Source organism: Panthera leo, chromosome B4 (genome assembly GCF_018350215.1).
Source record: "Panthera leo isolate Ple1 chromosome B4, P.leo_Ple1_pat1.1, whole genome shotgun sequence".
NCBI classification, from domain to species: domain Eukaryota; kingdom Metazoa; phylum Chordata; class Mammalia; order Carnivora; family Felidae; genus Panthera; species Panthera leo.
The window spans coordinates 11,050,964-11,063,472 of record NC_056685.1 but is presented as its reverse complement, the minus strand read 5'-3'; the positions used below and the strand labels follow the sequence as shown (position 1 = coordinate 11,063,472).

The window sequence follows — 12,509 nt, the reverse complement described above, 5'->3', positions numbered from 1 at the left end:
TGTTTCTTGTGAATTCAGCTGTGCCTTACATTTTTGTGTTGTAGCTCATATCTTATCTAGCATTTTTAGATACTTGTAACAAAACATTTTTCAAGTTATCTTAGCCTGTTACTTAGGCAGAACCAGAAATTAATGATCAGTTTCTTAAAGTTCTTTTGTAACTACAAATAAGAACATTTTGAATCGCATTTGAAGATCTGCCAACCTGACCAGCCTAGCTATATTAGATTAGCACTTAATAGCCATTTTCATATACACTTATGACCATGTTGGTTTTTAAAAATTTTTTTCCTGGGTGTGGGGAATAAGCTTAAGAATTCCCTGAGCCTGCAGCGATGGGTTAACAAGGCATAAAGAATTAGAAAGCCATAGGGTGTACATACCCAAGTTTGGGTAAACAAGATTAGGTAAAGGCAAAGGCCCCCAGTACAGGTAAAGCGGGACAAAGGCCCCCAGTATAGGACAAAGATATAGGAATAGGGAATCTCAGGATGAAGACATCCACGATGAGGTAAACAAGATTAGGTATTCAGGGTGGTAACGCCCCCCCCCCCTCCCAGTTTAGTACAATAGCAGAAAGCTGCTTTCACAGGAAGGACCAAATTAGGTAAACAGGTAAATAGGGCTATGGACCCCTGCGGGGCGAAGTTTCCCAGGGCGGAGCTAGTTAGCAAAAGAAAGGTGCCTTGCTGACCCTGAGGTAGCAATCTCCGTCTTTCTTGTCCCCTAGGCCAGTTTAAGTAAACAGAGGTGGGGCCTCAAGTCTGCTGTAAGCAACCTTCTGCCCAGCGCCAGGATTTTGTTTTGTATTGACCCAAACCCCCTTTCCCTCAGGCCCAGCCAGGAGTTAAAAAGTTCAGGATTTCCTTGTCTTTGTGCACGTCCATCACTATGTTTGTAAGCCTTCTGATCCTAATAAAAATGGAGCAAGGACCCTTACTCGGGCTCTTGTCTCCTCTGGGACATTAGCCTCTCTCACATTGTTAATCCTGCCCCCGCTTTCTTGCTGGATCAGAGAGAACTCTAGACCCAGAGTCTACGACACCTGGGTTAGTATTTTAACTTGGGTAATTTCTTTGATTGAAATTTTCAACAAGGTAACAAGAGAAAGTAGTACTGAACTCCCTGCTTTACAGTCTGGATAGAAAGGAGGCCCCTGCACTGTGTAAAAAACTTGAAAGCTGACATTATACCTCAGAGGAAACAATTATTAAGTATAAGAAAAAGTATAAATCATGGGCAGAAAAAAAAAAAGAGAAAAGAAAACTGTAAAGCCAGGGGACATGCCTTATCAAAGTTGTGGTGTTGTAGACTTTACTGCTTGTGAGGAACCAAGTTAGGAGCACTGGGGCACAGACTCCATTTCAGATTTTACCCGTGGTAGAAAAGGAAAGATAAAAATAAAACGATACTGAACAAAGGATCATTGGGTGTGTTCATTCAGATTTTCATAGAGGGGCGCCTGGGTGGCTCAGTCAGTTAAGCATCCGACTTCGGCTCAGGTCATGATCTCGTGGTTTGTGAGTTCGAGCCCCGTGCTGACAGCTCAGAGCATGGAGCCTGTTTCAGATTCTGTATCTCCCTCTCTCTGACCCTCCCCCATTCATGCTCTGTCTCTCTCTGTCTCAAGAATAAATAAACGTAAAAAAAAAAAATTAAAAAAAAATTTTTTTCATAGAATTCTTCTTCAAAAAGATAAAATATGCTATCTAAAACTAATATAATCTATAGCAGAAAAGTGTCAACTAATTAAATGGGTCTTAAAAGTCACAAGGCACAGGGGCGCCTGTGTGGCTTAGTCGGCTGAGCGTCCGACTTCGGCTCAGGTCACGACTTCAGAGCTTGTTGAGTTCGAGCCCAGCATCGGGCTCTGTGCTGACAGCTTAGAGAGTGGAGCCTGCTTCGGATTCTGTGTCTCCCTCTCTCTCTCTGCCCCTTCCCTGCTCAAGCTCTGTGTCTCTCTCCTTCAAATCATAAACATTAAAAAAAAAAAAATTTTTTTTAATCATAAAGGTCTAACTCACACACAAAATTTTACTCCTGAGACTATTTGCTGACCTTTATGTTTAATAACCAGTTTTGTAATAATCTTAAGAATGCATACAAACTGGGGAGCCTGGGTGGCCCAGTTGGCTGAGCGTCTGACTTCGACTCAGGTCATGATCTCACAGTTCGTGGGTTCGAGCCCCGCGTCGGGCTCTGTGCTGACAGCTCAGAGCCTGGAGCCTGCTTTGGACTGTCTCCCTCTCTCTCTGTCCCTCCCCCACTTGTGCTCTCTCTCTCTCTCAAAAATAAACATTAAAAAAAAATGCATACAAATTATGTCAAGCATAGCAGTTAAACTACTAAGCCAAGTGAAATTTCCTGACCTCTAGTCAAACCTATCTCATAAGTGACAAGTCCCTCAGAGAAACACTTAATGGATTAACTTTTTTATTTGCTCAGCCCTTTCTTCTAAATGCCAACTGAATAGCGAATATTATTTTCTTGCCTTGGCCTACTGAAGTGCCACTTAATCAAGAAAATAATTACTGAAAGCAGCCATGATATTCGACAAGTCTAACCACATAAAATGTTTACATCTGGGCCAATAATTTGCTCAGTGAGTACAGTGCAGACACACTGCATTCAATGTGTCATACTTCAACTTCCACTTTTTAAAGCTTCCTGTGTACCATAACCAGTTGAGGAACGGGAAAAAGAAGAGTATTTAATATTCTGTCTTGGATTACAGCTGTGGCCGACAGTACTGGTCTCCCGCTAGCTCTTCCCAACCTCCATCCTTGCTAACACATCAGGAAGCACTCACGTTCTCGTTACCCTCCCGAATGCCAGGGATGCACGTGCCGGTTAATCTCAGCGGTCCTCAAGGTGTGGACCTGCCCAAGCATCATCAGGATAACCTGGGAATATTTTAGAAATTGTATTATTCTTGCACCCGGCTCCCAGCCTACTGAACCGGAAACTCGGGGAGGGGACCAGCAATCCCATCTCTGTTTCACCAAACCCATCAGGTGATTCTGACGCGTGCTCACGTGTGACAGCCCCGGTCCAAACCAGTCACGGCATTTCTGTTCCCTGACTATCGCTGGATTAGGCTAGTCACACTGTGCGACCAATGAGTCTGACAGGAAGTCTCCTGGAGAGCTTCCAGAATGCTCTACTTGCTCACACACAGAGAAGAGTGAGAGGAAACACACCACCCCTTCTATTTCTGGTGCAGATACCGTCGGGTCTTCATGTGATGTTCAGAACCGCAGCAGCAATCACGTAACCATCGGGTGATAATCCCAGATACCAAGCCAGCGAGCCAAGGATGAGAGTGCGTAAACACTGAAAGAGCCGGGGTCCCTGGAGACCTCGAGGACCTGCTCAACCAACCCCAGAAACACCCAAGCTCCAGAGTCCTTGTTAAATAATATATTTTTTAAAACTCTGCATGCGTCAAGTGCTTTGAGTTGGCCCTCTGTTAACTGTAATGTCTTTGTTTCTTTTTTTGAGGCAAGCCCCAAAATAGTATAAACAACATAACGTCACTTTCATAATATTATATAATCTTATACATATCACAGATTATATAATACCCCATAATGCCTTATTATGGTCTATGCTTATATTTATTATTATTTATAATATTCCTTATTATTTAGTAATTAAACTCTTATAAAATTAAGTTCTTTACAATATTTTACTATATTTTAATTTGAAGCATTGCTAGGGGGAGGCATTTATAACCTTACTATAACCTAACCTTACTATAAAATACTGTAAACATTTAGCATGACGTTGACTGAGATCATACTCTGGTTTGGGCTCTAGTAACTAACTTGTGCAAACAAATTACTAAACAGATTTAGGCCAATTTTCTAGCCAACAGAAGGAAAGAGATTAAACCATTAATACAATCCTACTTTAAAAAATTAGACTCCTAATTTAATCTTTAAGGGGTCCTGAAAGGTCTAATATGACACAAGTTCATTTTTCGGTGGAGATCCTGTCAATAAAGATTTCTGCTCAGTGACAAGACTTACTGGCATGCAGCTTACTACCGACAAACGTTTCCAGAAATGGGTGATGACTCAGAGCCACCCAGATGAAAGGCTGCAAGCTCCGTGCTTGGGGTTTGCTCCTGCCGACTCTCAATTATTTAGACTAAGAGAAGGCTGGTATTCTTCGGGTAAACGCTCTTAATCCGGGGCCTCAAATTCACTTGCTGACTTTACTTCCCCCTCATGCAAAAATCAAAGAGTACAGAATACAAAACAACTGACGGGTATTTCCATCTTCTACTGGAGTCCCAGTTACATTCATGCACAAGGAGAGAGAGAGGTGAGCTGGGAAGAAGCAGCAGTTCAGCAAACTGCAAAGGTGATATAAAACACCACTAGCCACAGAGAATTAAAAGTGACTTACAGTTATTTTTGGAAAGGAAAAGATGTCCTCATACTCTCAATGCAACTAGTATTAAAGGTACATGAAAGCCTGTATCTGAAGAACTAACAGGTACAGAGCATTTTTTAATGTAACATATTTTAAGACCTCTTTACTTAAAGCATTAGATATCAAAAAGCTTTATAATGGGGGTGCCTGGGTGGCTCAGCTGGTTAAGCATCCGACTTAATTTTTTTTAAGTTTTTATTTTATGTTTTGAGAGACAGAGCACGAGCAGGGGAGGGGCAGACAGCAAGGAAGGGGTAGAGAGAGAGGGAGGGGCAGAAAGAGAGGGAGACCTAGAATCTTAAGCAGGCTGCAGGCTCTGAGATGTCAGCACAGAGCCTGATGCGGGGATCGAACCCACAAACATGGGATCATGACCTGAGCTGAAGTCGGATGCTTAACGGACTGAGACACTCAGGTACCCCGCGTCTGACTCTTGATCTCAGCTCAGGTCTTGATCTCAGGGTCATGACTGCAAGCCCTGCGTTAGGCTCCACGCTGGGCATGAAACCTACTTAAAAAAAAAAAAAAAGGCTTTATAATGGACAAAGAAGATAGCCATCACTTCCTCTAACCAGAGGGTCTCTCCTGGAATGGAAATGCCACTGCATTATTACTAAAACAAGGGCCACCAAACACCTAGTAGTATCTGTGCCAACATGATCATAAAAGGTGGACAATGAAATATCAAAACAATACGAAGCTTTCTTCTGTAGATGAACCAAAAATATCAATACAGGTAAAACCCCTTTGTAATAACATTACAACATAACCACACTCATTTATTATTACTGAATTTCATTTCTTTGATTACTGTAATACTAACATCAATGTCTGAGGTACCGAACTCAGATATAAAAGGGTAGATACACAACCGACGTGCAATGAATTTATTGTTTGGTTCCAGGTTCCTCAAAAAAAGATCTGAGGCTGAAATGGGGTGAATGGGCAGGGTGAACTACACGGACAGATGGGCAAGAAGTGGCAAGTGCGCACCGTGTTTGCACCCCTGCTCACCTGCTTAGTTGCTGGATTTTGTGAGACACTTCACGTGAGAGGTCAGTTTAAGTATTAGTTTAAGTGAATTGACTGGTTTAAGATGGGAGGGATGGAAGGGGCGCCTGGGCGGCTCAGTCAGTGAAGCGACTGACTTTGGCTCAGGTCATGATCTCACAGCTCATGGGTTCGTGCCCCACATCGGGCTCTGTGCTGACAGCTCAGAGCCTGGAGCTTGCTTCAGACTCTGTCTCCTCTCTCTGCCGCTCCCCTGCTTGTGAGCAGTCTGTGTCTGTCTGTCTGTCTGTCTCTCTCTCCCCCCCACCCCAATATAAATAAACATTAAAAAAAAAAAAAAAAGAAAAAAGAAAAAAAAAGGTGGGTAGGATGGGAAATCTAGAATACCTACTATTTGGTGACAGAACAAGAGTATAAAGAGCCCACCGACAGGTCAACAGTGCAGGTGCATTACCTGCCTATGATAAAGACAGCACAGGGTCAAGTTCTTTAGTTACAGAATTAACTGGCAAAGAAAGGAAAACAGCAATTCCACTTCCAGAAATTTATTCTAAAAAAAAAAAAAATTAGGAACATGCACAAAAATTTAGCACAGGGATATTCATTGCAGGACTATATAAAAATAGAGGGCTGATCAAACAAATTATGCCATAGCTATCCAGTGGAATACCATTAAGGTAATTTTAAACAATGATATACACAAGTATTTAATGACATAAAGATGTTAATTATACACTGCAGTCTACTAAGCAGTGTGAACTACATGATCCCATTTCCGTCTTTAAAAAAAAAATCAGAATATGGTTAGGGACAGGCATATCTTTATTAGACGTATGCAAAGAAAGAATTCTGGAAGTATATAAAACCAACTGTGGTGAGATCATGAGTGCTTACTTTCCTTTGTTTAGCTCGAATCCCTAATTTTGTTTTTCTATGATGAGCATATATTGGTTTTTCAATAAAAAAAATTATCAAAATACTTAATAAGCAGATATAAAGAAAGCCCTTGATATTCAGGAATATTCACTGTGGAGCATTTACTATCAAAGGAAAAGGAAGGTTTGCTTTAATAGGTCTGTTCTATGGAACGGCTATTTTTAACAGTACTGGAAGTAATGGCATTTCGCCTTCAGAAAACTTCTCACAAGTACTGAACCTACTGACATGGGAGATCAAGAGACATACTTACGGCTGAGTGAAGTCACGAGTGATGAAATCAGAGCTCTTGAACAACAGAAAGATGTCGCTGAGGGTTTTACATTTCAGAGAACTGTTCATTGCTATCCAGTACGCATCCTAAATGACAAAGCACATGCTACTTAGGGTACATTCCAAGTTAGTTGTTATGAATGAAGCTCAGGCCTATACACAGAATCAACAATGCACATTACGTTTAAAGAAAAAGTTGAGGTAAGACATTTTAGCTGTACTGTCCAATTTCAAATTATACTTCTAAACAGTGAAGAGCGGGGCCGCTGCATGGGGGACGCTGGGTTACAAACACACAGGTCCTCACCATCCCGCTCAGGTGCAAGCACTTCCCTGCGTTTTTGTCACCGATGATGAAAAGAGGGGTGAAGAAATAATAGAAATCTGACACTTCAGCTCAACGATCAAGGTGTAAAGAGTCTGACCAGCTACTCTCTAAGAAAAAGGAGATCCTTTCTCTCTTCTTGTTTCTGGGCAGTGACAGCTGGGACACCTGAACTGTGAGGACTGGAGTTTAGACCCATCTATCAATCTGCACCATCACAGCTTTACACGGTGAATATCTCACACACATGAACCAAAAAAAAAGGTAACAAGAGCAGGCATGTGAGGCACAAAGCTTAGCAGAACATGCCTAAAAAGGACAGAATAATTAAGTCACTTACACAGCATACTTCTCCCATAGATCAGACACAGGACAGGAATGTGATTTTAAGAAAATTAATGTTTGCAAAAAACTATCCAAAAATTATCCACACTACGTGAAAGAAAGCAGTGGCACATGGTAGGCACAGAGAAAATAAAATATAAATGAACAAATGAATAACTCAAAACCAAAATAATATATCCATCTTAAGTGGAAAGCCTCAGCCCAGTTCAGCAGTAAGGAATGATTCAAATTACTGTTCATATACAAACTACAAATGAGTCTCAATGACTTCGTTATAATAGCTTCTTTATAATTTCCCCCAATGAAAAAGATGATGAGCTTCTAGTTGAAAATGGTACACTGACCATAGATTTCCCTCCACTGAAACAACGGTTTATGCGTAGAAAACCATGAACTCCAAGAAAAACAAAAGATTGAGTAAGAAAACTGCGTCATCCTGGGGTGCCTGGGTGGCTCAGTCGGGCTAAGCATCTGACTCTTGATTTCTGCTCAGGTCGTGATGTCCCAAGGTTTGTGCAATCGAGCCCCACATCAGGCTCTACGCTGACACTGAAGAGCCTGCTTGGGATTCTCTCCCCCCTTCTCTCTCTGCCCCTCCATGCATGCATACGCATGAGCTCTCTCTCAAAATAAATAATCGTTAAAAAAAAAAAAAAGAAAACTACGTCATCTTGTGAAGCATGTATCAGATGTGCATACAGTGTCTGTGTTACCCTAACAGGAGAAACAGGGAGTCCTGACCTAATGAAAACATGCTATTACTCGAAGAAGGAGAATGGAATATAAAACAATGGGAAAGAGAGGAATGAGCATAATCTTCTCATTCCCAAATGGGCAGCAATAATGGGTATTATAGCTACAGCTAAAGAATAAAGTAGAGGAAAATAACAAAAGAACGCACTGAAATATGTGAAAGCAGTTGGCTCTGAAGAGGAAGAAATGGTGAAGAAAAAGAAATGTTAGGATCTGCTTATTTGGGAAGCAAGCATATAGATCTTTTAAAAATTTAAATTGTATAAAAAATTTTAATTCTATACATGTGTAACTAATTTTAGTAAGTAAAACTACAGGCTAGATGAGGTAGAATTTATCTTTCACTTTAGAATAAGCAAAGATAGGCACATGGGATGATTTTTGAAAATGTAAATAAGTCTTTGATTCCTTAAAGGAGCTTTGCTGACATAGTTGTTTTCTATTGGATTAGAAAAAAGAACAAATTTTTCCACAAAACTTAATATAAATATAAAAAAAATAAATAAATCTTGTCAATGCACTATTATAATAAAACACAATTTAAGAAAATGTCTGTTGATTTCCCAAACGGCTCTATTTTTTAGGTGTTTTGACATTTTAATTTTTTTTTAATGTTTATTTTGAAGGAGAGAGAGACAAGGGGAGGGACAGAGAAAGAGGGAGACACAGAATCCCAAGCAGGCTCCAGGCTGTGAGCTGTCAGCACAGAGCCCAACATGGGGCTCAAACCCACGAACCGTGAGATCATGACCTGAGCCCAAGTCAGACGCCCAACCGACTGAGTCACCCAGGTGCTCTGGTCTTGTGTTTTAATTTTCAGTACTTTTCAAAAGAGAAAATTTCCTGTTACACTGTGAACAGCTGAAGTTTTGAAAAGGGGCAGAGAATGGATTTCCTCAGATTTCTAGCATGATCAGCAACATGAGAGATTGCAACTGTCTTCTGGCAAAATATATAGTATTTTACAAACCCAGGGAAGTGCTAAATCAGGAAAATAGGAGGAGGAAAATAAAAATAAATTCCACAGTATTTTCCCTAGAATTAGGAATAAAATTATATCTGTGGGGGATATAAAAAGAAAGAAATAGCAAAACAAAGAATATTTCAAACAGTGAGAGATTTACTGATGTGTTCCTACCCTTGGGGCACTCCAGTTAAGCTTAGGAAATACACTGCCCCCCAGGGAATTGATAGCTTCTTGGACCTTAGTGGTGAACTCGGGAAATTCTGGTGCCTATAGAGAAAGAAGAAAGCATTTGGGCATGTCAATAACGTCACAATAAATATAGAAAACAAGATCAAAATCTCAAACAATTAAGCGTGTTAAAAGTTGGAATACAAAGTACTATCAGAATTTCTGAACTGAGCCGAATAAAATCAATGATCAAATATTTACCAGAAAGGGGGGGGGGGGGGAATAATAACAAGCGCCCAGATGGCACTTTCTAAAACCATCGAAGCCCACATAGCTAAAAAGACAGACATCACGAGGCATCTGGGGATGTGAGGAAGGACTGAATGGTTCTCTTCACATCTACAGAACCCACAGTTATGAAGTGAAAAGAGACAGATGAAATGTCACCTGTACACATATTCCAACGTTCAGAATTAACACTTCCCATTTAAAGGGCCAGAAGCCTTTCCATCTAGAGGAAAAGATTCTTGGACATAGCCTCAAAAGGCTTCATAAGAATGAGAAATAAATGATGTGCTTAGCCATATTTAAACACCGCTATTTCCAGACAAGTTTTAATATAAACACACTCAAAAATAGGACCTTGGTTAAGTTAAAATGTTCTTTCCTTTTTGGCTGATTTTAAAATGTGTATTTTATATAAGCAAGTAATCAAAATGTCCAAAATGTGTGAAGGAATGTTCTGCCGTGAGCCTTATGTCACTAGCTAGGGAGTAGTTGGACACGAGTAGAGAAAAGGGGAGTAACAGACGTGGAAGTGGAGCCTGCAGGGGACAGAATACGAAAATATGAACAGATTCGCTATGGGCACGTTATCCGTTTATATTTGCCGCCCCCTACTGGGCCAACTGCAAATTCTGAAAAAGTCCAGTAATGACCAGTTCTTCCAGAGGGGGCAAAAGTTAGAATGGGTCTAGAATTAGCTCAACTGCACACTGCAAAAAGAACCAAATGGCTTCTGTTGACCCCCATCATCTAATCCAGTTGCGACAGGGAGCAAACTGTGTCAAGAGTTTGGAAAACACACCAAAAAAATGTCATTTAAAAAAAATGGTGGCCTATTCCCGAAACTAGAAACCAGCTTTAAGCAACAGGCTAGTGAGTAAAGAAGGGAGAGCAGGCTGGACTCCCTTCCTTATCTACAGAGGTCTGGGACTTCTAGACCGGCTGGCAGCATCTTTCGTATGTGCCACCGCATCCATTTTTTCGGACACCTTCAGTTTAGACACAGGAAATTAAACTGCAGCCATTCAGAGAGGCTTTCAAAATGAGTAACAGCCTTGAGTCCTTTATTTTCCATTGGCCTCTCCCCATTGAGAAGCAATCAGGATCTCTATTAAGCCAGTAATTTCCTTACGGTCCCCTGAAGTTGCTAATATGGCTCGCCAGGGTTCTATCCATAAAAACGTTTCTCAAAAATCTGCTGTAGCAATATTTTCGATGAATGGCAGTTATACAAATTTTATAACATGAAGGGATTCAATCTTCAAAGACAAGACAATTTAATTTTCCTAACCCATAACAGTTCAGATTGCTTTGTGTTTACGTATTATATTTTAAGAGGTGACAGAGTTCCTCAAATCCTCAAATTATTCCACTTCAGGAAATCCTGCTATCAGGATCCAAAAACAAATTTAAATTATGAAAAGTTTCCATACTGTGAAGACAAACGCGTGCTTCGTGGAAGACCATATTGTGCACCCACAGCACACCCCCTGGATTATCTGACTGTAGCCAGGTCGACGAGCGGCTTTACGACTTGGTGAATTGCAGGTAAATGATGACAATGAAAAGTACTTCTCTTGGACACACAAATTCTATCCTGGCTGAGAGAAACCCAGCAGTCTTCCTCCCACCCTTGAAGGAGGCAAAACCAATCATGCCTCATTTACATATTCATTTCAGTATTTCTAATCTACAAAGGTGTCTCTTCTTTGGTTTCCCTTTGGAACCAGTTAAAATATCTGCCTAGCTCCCTCAAGAGTTAAATAAAACCTTCAACATGTGTCAAAGAGTTTTATTTCAATATGGGAGCCATGATTCTACCTTTTTCTGAAAATTACCTTTCAACAGATCATTTTAAGCTGTCGCTCAGTGAGTCGATTTTAAATATGCAAAACACCTCAGTTTTCTGGGTAAAGTTTCCTGTTGTGAGGTAAAATCTACTTTTTTATCATATCTGTGGACTTTCTGTGATCCAAACTCTCCTGTCTTTCCAACTACACCTACCATACCCATTAAGAAAGGATATTTCTTCTTATATTTTTTTTAAATCATGAAATGTTTAAAATATACAAAAAAATATATATTCATGTTCCTGGACCCATATATTCAACAATTTGGTATACTTAACCCAGACGTTTAAATCTCTTAAGGGAACAAAGTGACAATACAAATGAAGTTCCTTACCTCCTCACTCTCTTCCCTAATCCTAATCCTAACCCTTCCCCCTCCCCAAAGGCAACCAGCATTACAGACTCAGGCATATTCTTCCAGAGTCATGATTTTATAATTAATGATACATGTGACTGACCATGAATTATAGCATTTAAAAAATTTAACCTAACTGCTGTCATTGACATGTATACCTTCAGCAAACAGCTCTCACTTTTGAGATTTACCCACCTGGACTGTGTTTTAATTTTTAGTTCCATGTCTTTGTATCTAGATTAATGGACTATTACCATTCGCCAATACCATGTATTACCTGCCCTTGGACCTTGGCTCACATTCCTCCACTAAGAGTGTGCTACTATGAATGCTCCCCTGCCCAACAACATCTAGTTCCAGCCAGTGAAAGCCAATCACTTTAGTGACTTTTTATTTTGAAATGATTTCAGTCCTTCAGAAGGCTTAAGAGAAGAATAATCAGAATTTCCAGATACTCTTCACCCAAGCATTTACCATGTTTGTTTTATCCTTCCCTGCCCCAAATCTCTCTCTTATAGATCTATGCAGATATATGCATTTATTTATACATATGCACACTTAAAACAAACTTTTTTTCTTACATTCTTAAAGTAAGTAGAAGTCCCGATGCCTTTTTACCCCTAAATACTTCAGTATGGTTCCTAAAAAGCAGTAACATTCTTTTATATAACCTACAAAATTATCAAAACGAGGGAGCTAACAATGACAGAATACCATCATCTCATCTGCAGATCTTATTCACAATGTGCCCATTTCCCCAATAATGTCTTTTATAGCAAAAGAAAAAATTTTTCTGATCGA

General features: G+C 40.2%; 1 protein-coding gene across 3 annotated transcripts in view; it reads right to left on the bottom strand.

Moving 5' to 3' along the window:
• CDC123 (cell division cycle 123) overlaps positions 1 to 12,509 on the bottom strand; it is a 57,257-nt gene that overhangs the window by 25,023 nt on the left and 19,725 nt on the right. For 2 of the 3 annotated variants that reach the window (XM_042944876.1, XM_042944877.1), the window contains 2 exons: positions 9,222 to 9,317; positions 6,641 to 6,747 (listed from right to left, as the gene is read on the bottom strand). In XM_042944876.1, coding sequence (XP_042800810.1) covers positions 6,641 to 6,747; positions 9,222 to 9,317 — 203 coding nt within the window. The remainder of the gene's footprint in view (positions 1 to 6,640; positions 6,748 to 9,221; positions 9,318 to 12,509) is intronic. The other variant, XM_042944878.1, reaches the window with a different exon arrangement.